This window comes from Mustela nigripes, chromosome 12, assembly GCF_022355385.1.
Source record: "Mustela nigripes isolate SB6536 chromosome 12, MUSNIG.SB6536, whole genome shotgun sequence".
Classification (NCBI taxonomy): domain Eukaryota; kingdom Metazoa; phylum Chordata; class Mammalia; order Carnivora; family Mustelidae; genus Mustela; species Mustela nigripes.
In genome coordinates this window covers 64,337,036-64,350,370 of record NC_081568.1, presented here as the reverse complement: position 1 = coordinate 64,350,370, position 13,335 = coordinate 64,337,036, and the positions used below count along the sequence as shown (strand labels likewise).

The 13,335-nt window shown below is 58.9% G+C and overlaps 1 protein-coding gene across 4 annotated transcripts in view; it reads right to left on the bottom strand.

Annotated features, from left to right (window-relative positions):
• Positions 1–5: 5 nt before the first annotated feature.
• UNC5A (unc-5 netrin receptor A) overlaps positions 6–13,335 on the bottom strand; it is a 61,320-nt gene continuing 47,990 nt past the window's right edge. The window contains exons 3-16 of one of the 4 annotated variants that reach the window (XM_059417432.1): positions 10,406–10,549; positions 10,041–10,144; positions 9,714–9,894; positions 8,870–9,037; positions 8,135–8,299; positions 6,919–7,107; positions 6,511–6,813; positions 3,626–3,713; positions 3,208–3,376; positions 2,815–3,048; positions 2,529–2,678; positions 2,284–2,448; positions 1,389–1,567; positions 8–1,144 (exon numbers count right to left, since the gene is read on the bottom strand). In XM_059417432.1, coding sequence (XP_059273415.1) covers positions 979–1,144; positions 1,389–1,567; positions 2,284–2,448; positions 2,529–2,678; positions 2,815–3,048; positions 3,208–3,376; positions 3,626–3,713; positions 6,511–6,813; positions 6,919–7,107; positions 8,135–8,299; positions 8,870–9,037; positions 9,714–9,894; positions 10,041–10,144; positions 10,406–10,549 — 2,405 coding nt within the window. In that variant the 3' untranslated portion in view covers positions 8–978. Of the gene's footprint in view, positions 1,145–1,388; positions 1,568–2,283; positions 2,449–2,528; positions 2,679–2,814; positions 3,049–3,207; positions 3,377–3,625; positions 3,714–6,510; positions 6,814–6,918; positions 7,108–8,134; positions 8,300–8,869; positions 9,038–9,713; positions 9,895–10,040; positions 10,145–10,405; positions 10,550–13,335 lie in introns of all 4 variants that reach the window. The other 3 variants (XM_059417433.1, XM_059417434.1, XM_059417435.1) reach the window with 3 other exon arrangements.

The window sequence follows — 13,335 nt, the reverse complement described above, 5'->3', positions numbered from 1 at the left end:
CTAAAATCCCTACGCGCCCCGGCGGCCGGGCAAGGCTGTGTACATAAGGCCAAGTGTAAGTGCATGAAAGCACTTAAGACAGAGTCAGGGCACGAGCTTCACACAACAGGCCCCACATGGGGGAACCGGCCAGCCCCAGGAACGGGCACACCACGGCACGCACACTTGCCATTGTCCAGCCCGGGACTCCCATTGCATATTCACATGCCCTGTTGGGCAGGGCTCCTCCAGGCTGGGGGCGGGGGAGGATCAGGGAGGAGCCATTGGGTGTCCCTGGGTGGGTGGGAGAAGGGCAGCATGTGAGAGGCAGATGTGGACTGACACTGGGTGTGAGAGACGTGAGTGGCCTCTGGGTGTACAGCATGAGATGTGTGTGTGTGTGGTGGGTTGGCAGGGAGTCTGTGAGATGAGCACACGAGACATGCATGGGCACATGCCCGCGTGGTGGTCGTACGCCTGAATCCAGGGGCCGCCCCTTGTCCAGCTGTGGCCCTTAGTCTCATAGGCTTGGAGCCAGGCCCCTCAGATGTGCCCCTACCTGGCAGGCACAGAAATGTTTGCATAAGGTCCAGCTCAGGCAGGAGCTCTGGGGGCCATGTCCCGAGCCCAGCGTGTGCGTGTATGCCCGTGTGTATGCGGCCTCCTGGCCAGGGGCTAGGAGGAGAGGTAGCATCACACGCACATACACACACACAGATGGGCTGGGCCTGGCTTGGGCTCTAGTCACTGTCCACCCGGAGCCCCAGAGGCTGGGGCAGGGTCAGAGGAGGTGGCAGTACCAGTCTGGCCAGGCAGGCCTTGGACGGGTGGAAGTGTGGGCAGGATCTGAAGGGCCAGTGTTAAGGGACAGTGTCTGCCAGGAGGGGGCCTGTCCACACAGCTCCCCCTGAGGAGGGGAAAGGGCCCCATCTGGCTTCTGCCCGTCCCTGGTGGGTGCCAAAGCTGGTGAGAGTATAGGCGTTGTAGGCCTGGCTGGCCTCAGCACTCCGCCTCTGACACCGTGAAGAGGCCAGCGTCTGGCTGGCCCAGTCCAGCTACTGCTGCAGCCAGCTGGCTGAGGTTGCCATTGGGGAAGTGCCGCGCCTCCCACAGGTTGAGGATCATGGCTGTGGGGCTGGGCTTGGAGGCAAAGAAGCTGAGATGGCTGTGGAAGGGAGGGGACAGGAGCCAGTCAGCAGCCCTGCTTCACCCCAGGCTGTACCCTTCTGCCTCTCAGCCCACCCAAGGGCAGGACCTCCCCTTGGCCAAATTGCACTGGATACCCTGGCTGCTTGTGGTCGGGGTGCAAGCCCGCCCCACTGAGCTTCTTACCCACCCCACCCATCCTCTCCCACCAGGAAGGACTGCAGGGGGCCTTTGCAGCCCCTCCCTGCCCATCTCCCACCCACCTGTCCAGGTGGAGTTTCTGGGCCAGAGTCCGCCAGTCAGCACCCCGGCTACAGGGCGGGTCGAGGCTGGTAATGATCTTCTGCCGAATGAGGAAGGGGATCTTGAAGGCACTGGGGCCCACTAGGGCTGGGACCCCCCCTTCACTCTCCAGAGCCAGCAGCTCAGCAAATCTTGTGTCCTGGAGGTGGGGGAGGGGTGGAGGTGCCTGTTAGAAATTTCATGGCCCAGGCCCACTGCCACCACCTGCTGGGGGAGCACCCAAACCACCACAGCATGGGGGTAGCATGGGTACTATTTCTTGGGCACCCCTGGTATGCCAGAGCTCTGCTCACTAGAGTTTAGAAGGTCTCAAGGTTCAGAGCTATGGTGACCTACCCAAAGTCTCACAGCCAGTGCAGAGGAGCTATCAAGCCTCATTCCCCTCCTCTCTCCCCATCACCCCTCCCTAAGTCACCGCTACTGATTACTCAGAACTCACTGTGCTCATCTCACTATCTTTGTCCTCCCCACTCAGTTCCCACAGCCAGAAGCCCCCTTTCCCTCACTCTCTGTCTCTTATTCATCCTTCAAGGCATGGTACAAAGTTCCTCCTCCTGGAAACCCCAAGGCCCCCAGGCTCTGTCTCTCCCTACTGCGGCTCCCACATCCTTTTCAATTTCCACCCCCAAGTCAGATAGCAATCGCATCTGTCTGCATCTGTCTGTTTGCATCTGCACCTCTCTCCCTGGAGACTTGGGGGAAGCTGCTAAGCAGTTTCTAGGAGGAGGTGGTCTTGGTGGCAGGACAGGCCGTGTGTGTGTGTGTGTGTGTGTGTGTGTGTGTGTGTGTGTGTGTCTGTGTGTGTGTTGGGGGGGGAGGCACATTTCTGCAGTGCTGATGCCCCCTTCTGCCCACCTTGGTGATGTTGAAGTTGATATTGAAGCTCTGCCCGTCGCCTTCCACCTGCCACACCCACACCTTGCAGGCCAGGTCACTGGTGCTGGGGCTGACGCGCTCCAAGGTGAAGGTGCAGTGCAGGTACTGCTGGGTGCCGTTCCAGATATGATAAAAGGGGATCTCCTGAGGGGGTGGGCAGAGAGGCTGAGTCAGGTGTGTCCAGCCTTGGTTGTGCCCACTCTAGGCACCCTGAGCGGCCTCACCTGGTAGCTCACGAGGAGCTTGCTCTTCCACAGGGAGCTGGGCACATCGTGGATGGACAAACGCAGGTTGTGGTAACTGTCCTTGAAGTGCAGGACTCGGGGCTCCTGGATCAGCTGTCCCCCCAGCTGCTTCTCCAGCTGTACCACCTCCTGTAGCACACCCCAGCTGGTCAGCTGAGTCTGGGGCCTGGAGCACCTTCCCCACTGCTGCCCCTCCCGGGAGGAGAGGCCCTCCGTGCCAGTGGTGGTGTGGCCTCCCTGTGGCAGGGTGGGGGCGGGGGGGTACCTTGAGTGCGTCGTGGGTGTCATGTAGGCAGTAGACTCTGATGTTGTACTCGAGGGAGGTGCAGGCCACGGGGGCAAACAGAAGCAGCTTGAGGCGCTTGGTCGCAGCCACACTGAGGGCCTCTCCCACCAGGGCAAAGCGGCCCAGTTGCTCAGTGAAGACATAGCAGGCGCCGGCCTCCAGCTGGCAGTAGTAGAGGTGGGAGGGTGCCTCCTCTCCCAGATGCAGCACATCCTGCGGGCAAGGGCCGGATGGGTCAGCTCATGGCCAACTCCAACGGTGAGGAGTGGCCAGACTGGGGAGAGGGTGGTTCAAGGGCCAGGTGGGAAGCCCAGGCTCCACTCTGAACTCCTCAGTGCTCAGGTGGTTGGGCTCAGGGCCATTCCTGCTCACCTCCCAGCTGCCCTCACAGGACTGCTTTTTGAGGCGCAGGCTCCAGCTCTCTGGGCAGGGCTCCCCACAGTGGTCCATGGCGAGGATGACCGGCCGGGTGAGCAGGACTCCAGGGGGCCCACAGCTAACGATGGGACTCAGCAGGGTCTGACAGCCAGCTAGGGGCAACCTCAAGTGGGAAAATATGGGTGGAGAGGGAAAGGTGTCAGTGGGCTGTCCTGGGAGTTGGCTGGGGCAGAGCAATTGGCACCCCAGGGTTGAGGCCCCAGGGCTGGGTGGAGCTTATGGGCAGTTCTTCCCTGCCCTCCCCAGGGCTAGGCTAGACCAAGTCTGACAGACGATGGCTAGGGGATATCATGGTGACTAAAGGCAGAGGGCAGGACCCACCCAGCCCTAGCAACAGGGCCCGCGCCCACACCTCACATCCTCTGGCTTGTGCAGTGTGAGGTAGATCTCGTAGATCTTTCCCCGGGGTATGGCATCTGGAGGAATGAGGAGGCTGATCCCTGTGACAAAGTAGGAGGAGGCCTGGGGTTTACCAGGGCTGCAAAGACATCAAACACCCCTCTCTCCCAGCCCCTACAGGCACCTCCCTTTGAGGACTGACCACTGCCAGCCTGGACTAGGGGACAGAGGTGCCAAAGGGACTGCCAGGGGACAGAAGTGCCAAGGGGACTGCCAGGCTGTCCATCTACCCACACAGGCATGAAACGGAGTCCTAGTGACCCCAAGAGAGGCTAAGGGAACTCGGGTGGAAAAAGCATGCCTAGTTAGTCTGAGCACAGAAAGCTCTGGAACAAAAGGTGCTAGGTGTTTTGTACCTACCTGACCTATCACCCAAAAGACACTGGGTGGGACCAGGGCACTCCTGCTTAAAACCTTCCCTGCCTCCAGCATAAGGTCCAGCTCCCTGGCCTAGCCCTTCACCTCTGGCCCCGGCAACCTTTCCAGCAGCTTCCTTAGCCCGGCCTGTGCTGTATTCTTGGCTATTCTGAAGCCCCCCTCTCTTGAGCACACCTCTGCCTGGGTGCCCTGTCCTCCTGTTCCTCAAGCTTTCCTCCTCCTATCTGCCCTGGCCATCTTTGGGGATGGCCATTCTCAGCCACCATGACTTGCTCCTCATTTTCTAGCAGCGCCTGTAGGTAGGGCAGGCCTTTAACAGCCTTGCTGGCTTTGGTAGCCCTCCCAGGTTTGGGAGACACTGCACTCATGTCCTCTTGTCTGGTGGATTCAGCTCTGTGCAGTGTCCTGCTCGGCAGCACCAGAAGGGACTGCTCAGTGAGGAGTGGTTGCAGGGGAGAGCCAGTAGGGCAGGGGCTGCAGAGTTCCTCTGAGGATGGCAAGGAGTTGTCCTGCTCTTTTGGGATGGGGGCGCCTACATCAGGAGGGACCTCGGAGGCACGTGACTGGGGAGAGGAAGGAATTCTATGACTTTATCCCACCAAGTCCAAAGCTTGCATTTATGCTCCAGAGTGAAGTCTGAGGAGGGCTGGCTGGAGTATCACCACTTCCCAGAAACTGAAGCGCAGGAGAGGGAAGGCACTGATGCCCTATTTACAGCTACTGCTCCCTTCACCAACTCTGTGCTGCCTCCTGGTACTGGCTGCCAGTGCTGGTGACAGTCGCAGAGATCCATGTGTGACTGCTCTCTGAGGCGGACGTATACATTCAGTAGATGCTCACGTCCAGTACTCAGGGCAGTGAGGAAAAACCAGGGGCCCTGCTCTCCTGAGGCACTCAGCCCGGGGGGGTGGGGCAGAAGGACAAGTGGAGCAAAGGGTGCTGGGGGAGGGGGGGCCAGCCCCCCGCCCCAGGGGCAAGAAAGGCTGAGTGTCACTGTGTGCCTGTCCCTTTCTAAGAGCTTGACATGACCATCTCACCTCATCATCCTAGCAGCCCTGTGAGGAGGACATGAGGCACAGAGAGGGAGAGCTGCTAGGCCAACACCTGAATGAGAGCTAGCAGATGAGTTAGTGGATGGGGGCAGAGGAACCGTGTGTGCAAAGGGCAGCAATGGTGTGCTTGGAGTGCCGAGAGCCCACTGTGACTGCCATGTGCACGAAAAAGTGCATAGGAGGGTAGAGGCCACTGCATCTGGCTGGCAGGGGACAGAGAGGTCACTGTGTCCTTGTTATGTGGGCTTTGTGATGTGTGGGGCATTGGGGAGCCCCAAAAATGGCTCAAGAAGGGGAGGGACATGATTAAGTCTGGCTTCATTGGTGAGTGCTTGTTGTCTTGAACTAGATAAGAGGTAGGTATGGCGGCCTGAGCCAGAAAAGGCAGAGGGGAAGAGGCAAACCAGGAGCATTTGAGGAGGAAGAATGACGGGACTGGTGTGTGACTGACTAAAGCTGTTGTGGAGATGAGGGGGGCAAGTGAAAAAGAGTAGAAGGTCAAGGTGACCTCCAGTTTCTGGCTAGAGCAACTTGACTCTGTTGTCCCTGAGGTGGGGAAAGCCAGAAAGCAGGAGGTTCTGGGGGAGGGTGGGAGACAGTGCTGTTTTAGGCACCAGGAATCTGAGGTACTGTGAGACATCCAGATGGAGCTGCCCAGGAGGCAGCTGGGTGTATGATTCTGTCGCCCAGGAGAAATGTGGCTGGGGATGGAGGAGTGGGAGTGATCTGCACAGACATGGCGATTAAAGCCACGGAGTAGGCGAGATTGCTCTGCGACAGGGTGCCAGGAGGGAGCTCTGAGGAACACCTACATTTAGGGCACAGGCTCCAGGAGCAGCTGGAGAGGGGTAAGAAAATCAGGGGCAAGTGGGGTCATCTGAGCCGAGGGAGAAGAGACTTTCAGGGTGGGAACACCAGAGGCTGCTGTGCTTCCTCAAAAGAGGACTATGGAAAGGGTCTGTGGAGTCCCTATCGTGGACCCTGTCAGAAGGGTTTCCGTGAGGTGGTGGGCGGAGCAGCCCCCTGTCCCGGCATTTGTCCTCTGCCATCTCTCCATTACTTCCACAGTTCCTTGGGGCCGGCACCTGTCCTACCTCTGGGCCCAGGGGCCAATGCAGAGTCTGGCACATGGGCTGGCTGACTGTGCAAATGAATGGCTAGTAGTCCTGTGCCCTGAAGTAACAGAAGGGCGACACTCTGGCCATGGCCTCGGTGCCGGCCCTACGGCCAGCCATGACTGGATTCTCTCCAAAACACTCTCCCCACTCCTTGGTGCCTGGCTTAGCACTTAGGGTGAGGGTGAGCAGCCCAGGAAAAACATCAAGAGCTGTCCCATCCTCCTCTAGGAGGGACACAAGACTAGTTTTGCCTCTTAGAGCTCCCTGGGGCACCCTGGAGTCGTTCTCACCTGTATTAGGGATCATCAGCCGGCCCCCGAGGAAGTTGAAGGTCCCATAAGTCATGTTGCTGGTGCCACGGGGCAAGGAGCGGAAGTAGTTCTGGGTAGAGAGGCGGGAGACGAAGTCCTCGGCCTCAGAGGTGGGCGAGCTGTGGTGCAGCGTGTGGCGCCCACCACCCAGCGGGCTGAGCAGGTGCCCATTGGCGAGCTGGAACTTGGGGCTTGGCCCGTCCTGCCGGGGACACAGACTTCCCTGGCAGGTGGTGGTGGTGGTGCTGAGGTCTGGCTGGATGGTGAGAAGATGGGGATTGTCTGCAAGGGTAAAGACAGACTCAGGGGGTGGCACTGAGGTGACCTGTTGGGCAGTTCTTGGTGTGGGGGCCTGGCAGGAATGCTGGGAGTGAGGGGGCACCCCACCTGCTTTGCTGGGCTTGATGCTGACGGGCTGGAAGCCTGAGGTGAGGATGGATGAGTCAGCCACGTCTGAGTCCAGCCCTTCCTTCTTGCGGCAATAAACAAGGATGAGGACGAGCAGCAGCAGGAGGAGGCATACAGCCACAGCAATGAGGCCCACGTAAAGGGCCACGTCCTCGGGCCCGGAAGCAGCTGCGGGAAAGAGCGCGGCCTTGGGAGGGGCAGGGTGCAGGAGGCCGGGAAGGAGAGGTCAGCGGTCTACGCCCCAGGAGGATGAGGTGCTCACTCCTTGGGCATCAGCACTAGCGGGGCTGCAAATGTGGTGGCAGGGAGCATGGAGTCAGCATGTGTGCATCTCAGCCCTGCATCTGCCACCACCTTGCTGTGTCACTCTGGGCAAATCAGATCTCTCACTGCTCATTCAGTCTGAGGCTGCTGCTACTGAAGGATGGAGGAGGGGAGGAGACGCTTTCCCAGGCAGCCCTAGTGGGCTGCCAGGTTGAACCTACTCTTCTGGGGCCCAGGGCAGCTGGGGCTGGCGGAAGCTCCTGGGATCCCCAAAGTAGGGGCTCTACTTCCTGGAGGAGAGGGTCTGCTAATCTAATTCCTAGCCATGTCCCTGGGCCAGAAGCTGGGGTGCCAGGGCTTTTCTCCTGGTCTGCTTCCCCAGGCTTGAGGCAGGGTTGGAGTGGGGGTGATTGACTGCCTGGAGGAAGCTATATTGATTTTAGAAGGGCTTTGCATAATGGAAGAAATGTCCATCAGAAAGGAATTGACACAGATAATTAGGTTTTTAATTGAAAGAATGGGGGAGGGTGTGTTCTAGAGAAAAAAAAAATCCAACAGAGATCTTTAATTGTTAGTTATGGCCTTGTAATTAACAGGCCTCACAAGCCCGGTGTCCCCACAGGACTTGTGTGTGCACTTGGGGGACCGTGTGGAGGTGAAACTGTAGGAGAGGAGGGGGATCCAGAAGCCTGGGGGACAGGGGAAAGGTTCCCATGTATGCATGTTTCAGGAGAGGTGGGGGAGGTACTGGGGTATACACGGGCACATGTGTGGGTATGTTAGGGATGGGGAGTTCCCGAGGGTCCTGAACTTTGGAGAGGGCACACACCTTGTGTAAGGGGGGCTGATTCCCTTAGCTGTCACCTCCCTGGGGCTGGTCAGGGCCAATCCTGGCAAAATCAAGAGGACTCCTGGGGCAGAGTGGACTCACTGTGCACACAGAGGTCGCTGGTACAATTTCGGGTATCCAGATCAGCACCCCGGCACTCCTCACCTCCATTGCGGGGTGCTGGGTCAGAACACTCACGACTTCGCCAATGGGTGCAGTCGAGCCCACAGGCTGACCACTTGCTCCATGGGCTCCAGCTGCCATCCACTAGAGGAGAGACAGACAGGGACAGAGAGGAGATGGTGTGGTCAGCCTGGGCAGCAGCACAGGCAGTTTGCCAGTGCGGCCCTGCTGGGCATCCAGACCTAGGTGCAATGCTGTGGTAAGGAGCACACCCTCTGGTGTCCGGCTGGCCTGAATGACGCATGCTAATGACGGGAGGCACGATGATGCCGGGCCTGCTTTACTCTATCCACACTATGGGGCCGTCCTGGCCCTGGGGCAGCAAGGGCACTTGGTCCCACGATGACCCTGTGATTCCAGGCATAGGTGGTTCTGTAGACTCAGGTGGTGCCCTGCGCCTGTTCCACACTGACTGTACCTGTCCTGACTATACTGCAGAGTCTGTGACTCAGCCCCTCTGCTAAGGCCTAGCCTGGACACAGACCAAGCCCTGCTTCCAACCACACTAAACCCCATCCCAGCCTTGGACTGAGCCTGGCCCTGCGTGTGCGTGGGTGGGATGGAGCCATGGGGGGCAGGCTGGTGGGCACAATGGAGCCAGGGCACGGAGATGGCGTGGTGAGGAGCGATGCGGGAGGCAGCGGCCGCTGGTACCTGGGCACAGGGTGGCGCAGGCTGTTTTCTGGACATTCTGCCCCTCACAGAAGGCACCCCCGTTGAGAGGCGCCGGGTTGGTGCAGCTCCGGCTCCGTTTCTGCCAGCCGCGCCCACAGCTGGCGCTGCAGACGGACCACTCGGTCCACGTCGACCACCCACCGTTCACTGGCCGGACAGAGAAGGACTGGGGTCAGGGAGCGGGGGCTTCCTCAGACACGCTGGCCCAGGGGCCAGGGCAGGAGGGCAGAGGGGCTGTGAGCTGGAAAGGGGTGGGCTGTGGCTGTGCTGGTAGAGATGCCCTGGAGGGGAGCCCGTGCTGGTGCTCGCTAACCCCCAGGGCCTGGCAGTACCGGCTCCACAGCCCCTTCTCCCAGCAGGCTCTGCAAGCGCCCAGGGCAGCCAGGCCTAGCTGCAGCTCTCATGCTCCTCCGGCCCAGACCCCAGTCTTTCACAAGGGCAACTCCGGCACCCGCCCCCTCGGCCTGCTCTTGGGGTGCCTGGAACACTCAACTTCCCACACCTGGGACACAGGAGCATGGGCTGTGGTCTGTTACTTTTCCTAGACTCCCATCCTGTGCCCTCATCTCCACTTGCACAATGTCCCTGGCCCATAGGTAACCCAAGGGATGGTCTCATCACAGAGGACCACCAACCTGTCCCACACCTCAGCCCAGTTACGCCCCTTGGCTCCCGGATAACCACAGCAAGCCCTCTCCCTGTCCTTCCCAGGGAGGCCACAGCCTGGTCCACTGGGCCCTGGCTCCATAGGGAGCCACTGACACATCGTTGCCCATCTCCCTATGCCTGGGAGCCCCTCTGCCCCACCAGCACTGGGGCCCACCGTAGACGATGACAGCAGCTGAGGCGCTGCGGCGACGCGCTACGATGTTCTTGGCCACGCAGGTGTAGTTGGCCGTGTCGGCCAGGCGGGCCTGTCGCACCACCAGGCTGTGCTCCCTTGTGATGTACACATTGGGGTCCAGGGACGGGTCCACCAGGTCCTCGTTCCGGAGCCACTCCACCTGGGGGAGGGAGCCATGCCACTGCACTGCCCGCCCATGCTGGCCCTACCTGGAGCGAGAGTAGCCCCTGGGGGCGTCAGGGCAGGCAGGACCCAAGACCCGGGAGCCCTACCCACCTGTGGAGCGGGCACCAGAGCCCCTCTCACCTCAGCCGGGGGGATGCCCTCGGGTGGGCGGCAGGGCAGCACGATGCCCTGCTCCAGGGATACCTCCTTGGCCAGCGGCTCCTGCTCGAAGTTCTTGCGCAAATCTGGGAGAAGAGCAAGAGTGTCCTCCAGCCCGAGTGTCTCAGGCTGGTTCAGCCTTGCTGGCCCTGTCCCCTGGTCCCGCAGCGGCCGTGGCGCATGGCTAGAGAAAGTGCCAAGTGACTAGGGTGATATGGGAGTGGCTGGGGAGTGGACAGAGGCACTTTCTCCGCCATCTAGGCAGGACCTGAGGTTTTCTGAACAGACCCTTACCCTTGTTGATACCCTCCATCCACCCCTGACCAAGGGCCAGGCCCTGGACTCACAGGCAATGCGGATGTAGGCCTTCTGACTCTTGGTGGTGCCTGAGGAGCTCCATGCCACACACTGGCACCAGTACTCCTCCAGCCCAAACACCTTCTCCACCTGCTGCCTCGAGACGTTGATGCGGACCTCCATGGCGGGCAGCCCTGGGGGCAGGAGGGGTGGGTAGCCAGAGTTCTGGTTGTGCCAAGCCTTACACAGTTCTTGCCGCCCAGATGTCTGGGGGTCTTTGGCTCAGAAGGAGAGTGGACCCTGAAGGCAACCCTTAGCCTGGAAGGAACTCTGCGGGAGCCCCAGGGGATGCTCCATTTATATCTCCCGAAGGCCATTCACTATACTTTGTTACCCAAGGCCTGTCTCCCTGCAGCCGCAGAAATGTCTCTAAAGGGGCTTGCTGTTGTTTCAGAGACAACAGTACAGAGGAGTTTGGGGCTCCAGAGACTGGCCTTCAACGACCCAAGGCAGAAGGAGTGGGGCAGATAGGATAGCTCCGGGGCCTTTGTGGTTAAAAAAGGTGAGGAAGGATCTGGTTCCTCTCCCTGGGGTTTAGCAGGTAGATTATGACATGTGATAATATAATAACAGCTATTAACAGTATAATTACAGCGATTATGTAGTATGATAATAGACCCCTGGGGCTTAGCCAGGGTTTCCCACATGCTGGCTTATTTTCTTCAATCTACTCCCTTGAAGGTATTGCTCCCACTCTACGGATAAGGAAACAGAGGCTTAGAGAGACAGTGATTTGCTGTAGCTGCTCAGGGCTGTCTGAATCCACAGTGCATTCAGGGATCCCCCCTGCCCATTTCACGGAGAAGCAGTGGGGGGTGGGTGAGGGGGCAGTTGCAGAGGAGAAGCTGGCCAGTGATGGGTATCTGGGACCCTCTCTGCCCTGACTGGGCTGGGCTGAAGGGACTCTGCTCAAGGACAGACTGAGCTTCTGCCATACCTGGACCCCGAAAATGGGACACCAAGGAGGCCGAATCCTCTGAGGACCCTGGACAGGAGATCCTAGCCCTCTTCTAGTCCCCCGGCCCTTGGCCAAAACCAGTGTCCCCAGGAGCGAGACAAGACTGTTTCCAATTTCTCCTTCTCCTGACCCCAATTTCCCTCGGGTCATTGGCTTATCAGAAAAAGGGAGAGAGGCCGGGCAACCAATGTGTTTCCATTGTTAACAGAGAAATTCAATTAGGGCTGCATTGCAGGAGGGGCAGCAGCCCAGCTGAGCAGGCAGTCCGGGAGGCTGTTTTCCCTCTTAACTTCTTTAACATGTCTTTCCCTGACCTTTGCCCAGACCGCTCCTCAGGAGTCTCTCCAGCTCCCACACTGGGTCCCCAGAATTTTCCCCCTTGCCCTTGCCCCCAACAAGCTCTCACAGGAGACGAGGAGGTGGAGGGGGGCGGTGTCCACCTCTGGCTGAGGTCATCATGGCTAAGCTCCCTCTGTTCTGGCCACTGCCTGCAACTCCTTTTCTCGAAGGTGAAAAATATGTGTATTCTCTGGCAGTAGGGTGAGGGCTGAGAACAGAGGGTCCCTCACAGGGTCTGTATACAGGAGAAGGGCCCTGGCCTCTAGCTACCTGACAAGCACAAGGAGCCGTGTATACACTTGGGGGTGGTGACAGGGCCTTCCAGCTCTAAGCCTCTAGGGTTAGTGGTGAGAGACTTTTAGAACATTCTGAACCTGGTAGCCTTCCTGAGTGGACAGGACAGGTCTGTGGATGGATGGACTACTGCATCCCCCATGGTGGTGGTGGGAGCTCAGGCAACTCAGTTTGGGGAGAACAGCACTAAATTTAAGCACTCCTATTTCTTTATCCCCATCTCCTCCCCTCTCTGTCCTGCCACTGCCACCCCCTCATCTCCTTCCTGCTGCCATGAATGAGGGCCAAGTTTGTCCATGATGTCCCAGATCCGGCAGCACCCTTGAGGCCCACAAGCTCCAGGAGGGTGGTGGATCCAGGAGGAGACCCAGACACTGCCCTGCTGGTCCTTGATGCGAAGACGGTGCCTTCCTCCCTGCAGGTCACTGGGTAGATGCTGGGGAGGAAGGATGCAGTGTCCCTGCTGGTCCCGGAGCGTGTGGGGTGTGAGTGGGTGTGTAAATGCTGTGGGCACATGGGGAGGCCCCAGTGTGGGTGTATTGAGTATTTTGGGGAGATGGAGGGTTAGGGGGGTGGAGGTTGGGCTCTGAGGCCAAGTTGGGGTTTAGAGTCTCACTTTTTTTATCAATCTGCTTCTAATAACCAGTTTGTTTGACATACAATAAATTACCTTCCCAGGTGGGACTCCAAGGCTTGGTCTCTCTGATTTTGGGCTTTTATAGCATCAGCAGGTTTGGGTTTGAGGGTTTTCAGGCTTTGGTCCCTCCTCCTGGCCTTCTGGATGGGGAATGGGGACAAGTGAGGGGAAGAGAGGAAGGCTGTCTCTTGGGGTGTGCACCTAGCTACCCACACAGGAATGGGCGGGGCTGCAGATCTGCGCTGACCTAGGACTCCTCCATACCCGCCTGACAACAGAATGTTGCTGGGTCAGGGTCTTTGGTCTAAGTCCCTGCACAGCACCACTCCCCACTGTAGTGCCATCTGTTCCTGAGCAAGGGAAGCCTATCTCTTCTCAAAGCACTGAATGGTTTTGGGTTGAGAAATCAAGATCAATACAAAGTCAGATGTGCTGGCCATGGGACGCTTGAGTTTGTATGCTCAGGGGAGGAAAGGGCCACAGTGGTTATGGGAGGGATATGTCCCCACAAGCTCTGCTCTCCACCTGGTTTGAAGGGAGCAAGGCCAGAAGAGTCTGTTGGGGAGTGTGGGGTGGTGGGTCTTGGCATATGTGGCCCAGCCTGTGACTGCTGTGCAGGCCCTGACCTGGGTCTCAGCCAAGCCTTGGATTCCAGACCTCCTGATGGCAGGAGACAAGGAGGGATCTGTGGG